This window comes from Engraulis encrasicolus, chromosome 22, assembly GCF_034702125.1.
Source record: "Engraulis encrasicolus isolate BLACKSEA-1 chromosome 22, IST_EnEncr_1.0, whole genome shotgun sequence".
In the NCBI taxonomy this organism is placed as follows: domain Eukaryota; kingdom Metazoa; phylum Chordata; class Actinopteri; order Clupeiformes; family Engraulidae; genus Engraulis; species Engraulis encrasicolus.
Window position 1 is genome coordinate 30514364 of NC_085878.1, and position 9218 is coordinate 30523581.

The following is a 9218-nucleotide window of genomic DNA, read 5'->3' on the forward strand; positions in this document are numbered from 1 at the left end:
CGAGGCTGACAGCTGGGAAACTTTATAGTTTTCTCCACGGAGGAGGGGCCAGGAGGCGGGATGAGGAGACAAGCACAAGTAGAGGAGGCAAGGTCACATATTGGGATGCACCCTGAGTGTCTAGTCATTAGCAGGGCACGATCCTGTGTGCATTCCTTAAGACATGCAAGGTGGTCAACCGTACCCTGTATCTGTTGAAGAACTTGAGGCACGCGGAGTTGGACTTGATCCTCTCCTGCTTGATATGGTTGAGCATGTGAATGAGCAGCGGACTGTGCACCTGGTGGGCCAGATCGATCGGCGTGTCACCCTGCAACAAGGACACGAGACAAGAGAGCCCACTCATATTTAGAAAGATTCAAGAGTCAAAAGTTTATTGCCATGTCAATACAGTTGATTGGAATTTGGAACAATTTATAATAATGTCTGCTCATGAAGACTTGGTAAATAATTAATTAATGATGAAGAAAACATTAACATGGTAGATATTTTATTTAGCATACATTTTAGTTAAATAATATGTTCAAGATTTTACAAACCTTTTAACAGAGTATTTTTGTTCATTTACAAACAATTTGTAAATGTTTGATGAATATAAAATAATGACATAACATTTCCCAATCATTTGCAAACATTTGTTAATGTTTTGTTCATCATTTCACTAAGTATTATTAACGCTCTATAAGCAGACATTATTATAAAGTGTTACCGGAATTGTTTTCACATCCCTACATCAAATACATACAGTATAATGCAGTCATTCTCAAACTATGGGCCGCGGCCCACTGGCAATCACACTCCATCAGATTTTTGATGTACCGGAACAATTTATTTCTATTATTTGGCTTACTGAGTTTGACTTGACACATATTGCAAGCATTTTCAAGCACTTCACCAAACATTCAAGCCTTTTCACAACCTTGAAAACACTTAATTTAAATTCAAGCATTTTCAAGGAATTCAAGCACCAGTGGGAACCCTGTGAATTAATAAAGAGTATTCAAAACCCGCCCACCCCATGCAAAAGAGTGAGCTCAAGTTGGGTCTCCTAAGTTGTCCCCTCCTTCTTCTTCTATTTTTGAGGTGTTTGCGTGAGAAGTGTGCAACCGCCATCAACAGCGCTAAGGGGACTCAGTTTATCAACCTCATTTATCTCAACCTCAGGACTCAGAAGGTCTCCTAACCGAAGGTCTCCTAAAGGGGCGCTCACCCGACATAAAGTGGATACCGGAAAAGAACTAGAATGACGCATTTCTGTCTATAAGATCTCTGGGCCAACTCTGTAACCATTCCACCATGGCTGCAGCCCCGAGGCAATACTTACATCTCCGTTCTCCATGTCCACGCTGGCCCCTGCCTCCAGCAGGATGTGGACCGAGTCCACGTTTCCCGCCAGCACGGCGCAGTGCAGCGGAGAGTTCCTCTTCACCTTGTCCACCGCGTTCACCGAGGCATTGCACTTGATGAGGAAGTTGGTGGGCTCGGGCCTGCCATAGAGAGCAGCAAAGCGAGTCTGTTATTAGAGTAGTAGGTAGTTCCCAATAACTCAGCCATTTAGGTTGCTCTTCCGCTTAAACTGAAGTTTGACACGGTAAAAATGTGAAAATGAGACCACAAAGGCTGTCACTTTTCAAAGATATTACCCAGATATACTCTCAGTTTGAGTGTCATAGTTGATAGGAACTAAAATATGGCTAATGTTTTTATGTACACAAAAAGGAACAGGACTGACGAGTTTCATCTAAGCATAATAAAGGGCTGTAGACAGTTCAAACACAAGTCTCATTTCTTAAGAAAAATAGCTCATCATAATAGCGGTTATTTCTATGATTACACCACACAGAAGAGTACCTTCACACATATCACACACATTTTAAACTGAACAAGTAGCAACACAATTACATACCCAATGATTTTTTGAGCTGCCAACATCAAAGAGGTCTGTCCATTTTGGTCCATTAAATCCACTTCCTGCAGTGGCACAAATGAGGACCAATGATTCATTAAAACAACATGGCTCTAGGGATTCTTTCCATGATCCTAACTCTTGTCCTTCCTTGTGCTTGTGGCCTCGTGATGACGTCACAAGACGCCATTGACGACAGAAGTTTAACTCATCATCTCGCAAAGCGTTTTTTTTGGGGGGGCTTTTCAAGCCTTTATTATGAGACAGGATGGTGAAGGACAGACAGGAAGCGAGTTGGGATGAGAGACGGGGAAGGGCTGGCAAAGGACCCAGACCGGGAATCGAACCCGGGTTGGCCGCATAGCAGACGAGTGCCCTACCATTAGGCCACGGTAGGGCCTCATAATCGTAATTTAAAGGTCATTTTCTCATTTGCAATCGGGATGTTGAATGGGGTAAAGTCCCTCAAAAGCTGGTGTGGCTAAGCTGACAGGGGGGGCACTATTGTTTTCTCCATGGAGACGGGGCATCAGCGTTGTGCAAGGACACAAGCACAGGTGGAGGACAGGAGTTAAGGTAATGGAATGTACCCAGCCTATATGGGTGTGAAGATTCTCAGTCATCCAAGTCATGCTAGTCAAAAGAGTTTAGTCAGCTGTGTTGAGACTCAGTAAGCATCGGGTTGGTCCATAACCGATACATCTTGCCGGTAAGCAACAGTGTGTGTGTGCTCCCAGTGGCTCTTTCAATCGTGGCGTGTGTGCTGGTGAGAGTACATATTTTTGGGTTGGGGGACACAAATAGTGTGTGTGTGTGTGTGTGTGTGTGTGTGTGTGTGTGTGTGTGTGTGTGTGTGTGTGTGTGTGTGTGTGTGTGTGTGTGTGTGTGTGTGTGTGTGTGTGTGTGTGTGCCTCACCTGTCCCTTGGCCATGAGGTAAGCTGCGATGGGCATGTGCTGGAAGAGTACGGCCAGGTGCAGGCCCCGGTAACCCTCCCCGTCCGCCAGATTGGGGTCGGCACCGTAACGCATCAGCTGGATTACCATGGCCAAGTGACCTTGCCTGAGGTAGCAGGGAGAGAGGGGCACATCACAACTAACACAACAACATACAGTACATTTACATCACAACATCACCTTCATCACCATCGCCAAGTGGCCCTGCCTGCAAAGAGGAGAGCATCACAACTATATCACAACAATAACATAATAAAATACATGTATATTAGGCAAGGCAAGGTTATGTGTAAGCTTATAGTGCATTACATACACACAGGTGCAATTCAATGTGTTTAAAAAAAAAGCAAAAAGAAAGGAAACAAGAAAGAAAGCGAGTAAAAGAAAATGAAAACATTAAGATGAAACAAAGTAATAATTATAATAACAATAAAATAAAAATGAAAACATATAATTTAGAGCTTCTAGGGGAAAGCAACATTAACAGCATCCTCTTCATCACCATGGCCAGGTGGCTTTGCCTGCCGAACAGCAGAGGTGGCATGGAGAAAGGAGCACATCACAACTACACTATACCAGAGAGAGTAGAGAGAGAGAGGTTCCATTGGCCCATTGTTTCCTGGTTCTATTATGGCCCCCCTTAGGCAGACCTAGGCAGACCTAAGGACTGTTCTATTCATTGTAGGAGCATTATGACACTCCCCTTTAGGCAGACTGGAACCTGGTCGCGTTAGGTGCCCATAGAAACCTATTATGTTGGCATATCTCTATACTTAAAGAATCTCTGACTATACCACAACACTAACAATATCAAAACATCAGCTTCATCAGCATGGCCAGGCGACCTTTCCCTCACAGCAGAAGGGTAAAGAGTAAAGGTAATCAGAGGTAACCAGTGGTAAATAATAATGAAAATCACTTGGATCACCATCAGTTGGAGCACCAAAGCCAGGTAGCAGGGAGAGAGGGGCACATCACGACTAGACCACATCGCTGCTTGTTTTGAAAAACTGTTTGCGGGCGCAGCATGTGTGTGGAAACTAGGCAAGGCAAGGCAAGTTTATTTGTATGGCGCATTTCATACACAGGTGCAACTCAATGTGCTTCACAAAAAAACAAATAAAAGAAGAAAAGAAACAAGAAAGAAAGAAAGAAATTAGAGTCAAATAAACTAGGAGTGACCCTTCATATTGCAAAAGGAGTGAGTAAAACTGGTTTTCAGTAGACGTTGACCTTTAACCTGGATCACTACTGGTGGGAGGACCATCACACAAGAGAAGGTACAGCAGGTGAACTTAGAGTAATCAGCGTTAACTAAAAATACAAATGAAAATCCTAATAACGACATCAGTTGGATGACCATTGCCATGGCCAGGTGGCCTTGCTTGCAGAACAAAAGGGGTCAAATGAGGTGAGAGGAGCACATGACAGATATAAAACAACAAACAACAATACCATAATAACATAAAATTAGATCAGGGGTGGGGAACCCATGTCTCGAGGGCCATTTATGGAGAGGGGCCCATCACCAGCGAAGATACACGAGGTAGACAGTAGTCATTGTTCACTAATGATGAAAATTATAACAGCTTTGGCCAGATAACCTCTGCTGTCTGCCTGCAGAACAGCAGAGGTGACATGGATAGAGGAGCGCATTGTGCAAGAGAAGGTGCACTATAAAAAGAGTTATCAGTGGTAACTAATAACTAAAATCACAATAACAATATCAGCTGGAACACGAGTTGAGAACACATGCTAAAGAATAATGCTAATCAGTGGTAATTAATAATAATAAAAAAAAATCATTCATCCATTCATTAATCATTTCAAACTTCTGGAGACTCCAAGTCACATGGAAATCACAGTGAGTTGTATTTCAATGTCTACATCAGAATCAATTACAAAAAAACCTGGCACTTTCCTGTAACCCTTAAACAACGGAAGACCACTTGTTGGGAAAGTGAAAGTGAAAGCTTACAGTGGTTTGCTCATGATAAAACGGAAGCTAAACTAACATCATGCTCCAACATGAGCTCAGAAACATTCACTCAAAGCAGCAACTGCAGATGAGCATGTGAGCAGATGAGCAAACTACAGCTATTGCCAAGGGTGTCACATTACCGTATGGCCCAGTGCAGTGGCGTGGAGTTCAGATCCCCGCCCAGCTGGTCGATGGCTGACCCTTTCGATATGAAGTACCTGGAAAAGAAATGTCAGAAATTGACATCTACTGTATGGGTACTACTGCTGCAGATTAAAATCCTTTCATTGACACGGCTTTGGGATTTGATGGTTGACCAGTCGAAACTACCACTCAAGTTTGTTTTTATGATGGACACAAACAAACAGCACCATAGTGAGCCTCAGATTCTTTTAAGAACTGAGAAAGCGACCCAGCCGTGGCTCAATAGGTTGACCGGCTAACCGGGTTCGATTCCAGCCCGAGGTCATTTGCTGAACCTTCCTCGTCTCTCTCTCCCTGCCCATTTCCTGTCCCTCTGTAACTGTCCAATCAGAATACAGGCATAAAAAGCCCAAAACATATATACAAAAAAAATCTCAGAAAGCAACACTAAAATGAAGAGCGATCAAGACCCTCATTAAAAAGCTAGTAAATCCTCACCAGCTTTGCATGTATTAAGATAAATATACCATAGTGATGAAAACTAGTCGTCCAACTACAATTAACTTAACTACAATTTACACTTGAAGCAAAATTTCCAATGAACTTTGAATGACTTTTCAGGTCTATGAAATAGGTCGACTTGAAGGTCAATCCCTATGAAGGAAATTGCATTAGTGTTCAGACGCTAACGTTCTGCATTTAAAAATGTGACTCGGCAGGTTTCACTAAGATGCACTAGCTAAGATAACACTAGCAGGGTTCTTCCACTCGCCTGTGAAGAAACAACTAGCATAGGTTTATAATCTCTGCATTAAATGAGCAATGGCGCTGGGGCCACATTGGATGCATTATATCACATTAACTCATGTTGTGTTAAAAAAAATACATGAGCCATTTTCCTTCAGGATGTCTGCTGTGCTGCCGTGTCTGCTGTAGCCATTGATTATACTGCTCTACAAAGGCAAAGTGCAGAAAATACACCAACATTGAAACTGAGATCAAGGCCTTCAAAGTATTGGTAGGTATTAGGTTTGATATTGTAATTACTGCAAATTAGACATAGCAATATCTCTACAATGGCGGGACACTCAATTTTGACAAAATATGTAGTTGCTGCACTTTGCCTTTGCATGGCAGTATAGTCAAAGTTAATCATAGTTATGGTAGATAGAGAAGTCTTTGAGTGAATGCATTCAGTGTAGCCCCAGCCTGAGCCATGGGATGACATGAGAGACCCGTACTTGACCAACTCCAGGCGGTTGTTAATAGCTGCCCAATGTAACAACGTCACGTTCTCCTTATCTGGCTGCGTGACGTCATATCCAGCCTCGATGAGCTCTTTACACCTGTCCAGGATTCCAAACCTGTACAACAGCAGAGAGGGGGGTGGGGGAGAAATAAAAAACTTGCTGGTTCTGTTCTGCCCTACAACGGCAAAGTGCAGTGACAACATATTTCTGTCAAAATTGAGTTAAGACAGAAAAGGGTCTTCAAAACCATTCACCTCCTTTATCTTCGGATAAATCTATGGTCTTAATACGTCCCACTTTAAAGATATTGCCATGTCAAATTTGCAGTAACTACAATATCCAACCTAATTACCAAGGATTTGAAGGTCTTTCTCTCAGATTCAATGTTGGCGCCGTAGATACTGCACGTTGCCTCTGTAGGGCGAGTGTATCTCTAAAGTCCAGATAAAGTGACAAAGTGCTGAGTTGTGTACATAACTGATAACGACACTGCTTGAGCGACCTGCTCGTCAGGTTCTCCCTTACAAATAAAAAATGTGTAAAATGGTGTTGTGGAATTCAACCTTGGCCCTATTTCATACCCATGGGGTACCCCATGGTAAGCAAATAACATAAATGTCAATCACGACCGTCTTCCATCCATCACTGGCTGTTTGAGTTTTGTAACAATCAAACATGCATTCAGAATCATCACACGTCTGAACTTACTGTGTTGCTTTGACGATATCCCAACTGCTGCTGTCGTCCATGTGTGAGCGTTTCTTGGGCTGCTGCGTCGGGTCTGTCATGGCCTCTCCCCTCGGGGCAAACTGACCGGGCAGACCTGGCATGAACCCGTGGCCCATGCCGCCAAAACCGTGCCCTCCAGGGCCGTGACTGTGTCCGTGTCCGTGTCCATGGCACCCATCCTCCATATGGCTGTGGGACTGTAGGATTTCCACAGAATTTAGAAATAGTCACCATGGGGTACAACACCATAACAGTGTTCCCCAGTGCACCCCCAAGCCATCTCGTCACCACAAGCCATCTCGTCACACCATTTCTCTTGTTCTATCCAAATGTGACTATGCTCCATACATTTGTTATTACATTTTACCATACATGTTATTACATTTCCCCCTGGGATCAATAAACGATACTCTACTCAAAAATTTTCCACACAGCCCCGATGTGCTACCACTGGTGGAATCACTGTTGTACAGTCCGTTTATTAAAATCTAGTATTGCTATGATGTTTCCTTGTATATAATACAAAGCTGATCCAACAACCACCACTGTTATCAAATATCTGTCTACCTTTTGTCTGGCCTCGAAAGACCTGTTGGTCATCCATACTTCAATGACTGTACAATGACTGGTCTGACTCTAATTGAAATGTATTTTTTCAAACAATACAACTGGATAAATACAATCATTATTTTGCCAGTCTGTTTGCTTCACACCAAGTAATTTCAGGTGGCAGAACAAGCGCAGACAGACGAATGGGCAGTTGATAGTGAAACAAGAACTTCATTTGGACTGTCATGCATGGGTGTCTACATTGACAGCCAATCAAGATTCAAGGGAGCTTTGTAGCAATTGCTATTTTGTTGCTGAAATGTGGTACAGGTACACTCGCACACGATAGGGAGGTAGACCTTTGCTGTCATCAATGAGCAATGGAATGGAATATCTTATTGGTGAACAGTCACACCCTCACTACTAGTGAAACAGATTTCAGTAGGAGTGTGGTTAGCATTGCTAGCTTTGATGATTTCAATTAGCAACCCCCCACCAAGCTGTCAATAACCACCTAGACTAGCTACTTACGCAAACAAAAATACAGATACTATCATGACTCCACAGAAGTCGTCAGAACGTACAATGAAACGTGTATACAACAAAATCCCTATGCAAATCCGTTTAGCTGATAACATTAGCTACATAGCTAGCATATGCAAACGATTTTCTATCAACAACACTTCCACATCCGGTTAGCTACAGTGTAGCTAGCTTAAAATGAGTTTTAAACCAACGGCACCAAATCCCAAATACCCTATTAATTTACTTACTTCACTGCTTCCTTCCCAGTCCATTGCGTGAGGGAGTTGGTTGAGGTCTGCTACCTTGGTTGTCTAGCCAGCCTAATCTGTCGCCTGAAACTAGGTAAGTGCACGTTTACTTTGGCAGACATGCAGCTGTGTAGACACTACAGCAGACGAGCATGCACCACTCCTCTGCGCTTCCTGCATACCGAGCTCGTTGTCGTTGATTGGCTCTGAGCAGTCAAGCAAGCCCCTGGCAGCACTGATACCGCCATCCAGATGTGGATTTTTGACAGAAAGAACAAAAATAGTTTCCCTGGCAACGGCTCTTTGCTTTGCATCGCATCCATGAGGGTACCAAAATGTGCCATGATGCCTATAGCCGAGCCCGCTTTTAAAAATGCTAGTTTAATAAAATATAACTAGTTGTCTGTCTTAAGCTATTTATGCAATTATTAGCATAATTGTTCTAGTTTGGTTAATGTTAATGTTTAGGTTAAATGTCACCAGCAGGGAAAACACACACACACACACACACACACACACACACACACACACACACACACACACACACACACACACACACACACACACACACACACACACACACTACGTAGGCCTATGGCTAGGCCAGGGATGCCAAACTCAGGCCTATGGGGGCCAAATCTGGCCCGCCAAGTCATTTTATTCAGCTGGCGAGATCACTTCGAATCACTTGTGGAATAGCCTACAACATCATCAGCTTCAACATAACAAGATGTTATGGCTTCCTCACAGGTAGGCCTACTTGCCTACTGTAGACCTATCTTACATGCAGAAACAAACTGAATAGGCATAAGCAAGCAAGATAATATGCATCCATCAGAAACAGCTCAATGATCTGTAGCCTACATCCAGGCAGTTGAAATGAAGACTAATTCACCCTCACTGTATCCCTCCCAACCATCCTTGTTTTGAG

The 9218-nt window shown here is 43.2% G+C and overlaps 1 protein-coding gene across 1 annotated transcript in view; it reads right to left on the reverse strand.

Moving 5' to 3' along the window:
- Positions 1–8538, reverse strand: part of zdhhc13 (zinc finger DHHC-type palmitoyltransferase 13) — a 19855-nt gene extending 11317 nt beyond the window's left edge. Inside the window, exons 1-8 of the mRNA XM_063188908.1 lie at positions 8288–8538; positions 6945–7162; positions 6228–6350; positions 4983–5060; positions 2823–2967; positions 1907–1971; positions 1325–1487; positions 185–310 (exon numbers count right to left, since the gene is read on the reverse strand). Coding sequence (XP_063044978.1) covers positions 185–310; positions 1325–1487; positions 1907–1971; positions 2823–2967; positions 4983–5060; positions 6228–6350; positions 6945–7162; positions 8288–8311 — 942 coding nt within the window. The 5' untranslated portion in view covers positions 8312–8538. The remainder of the gene's footprint in view (positions 1–184; positions 311–1324; positions 1488–1906; positions 1972–2822; positions 2968–4982; positions 5061–6227; positions 6351–6944; positions 7163–8287) is intronic.
- Between the last annotated feature and the right edge of the window lie 680 nt (positions 8539–9218).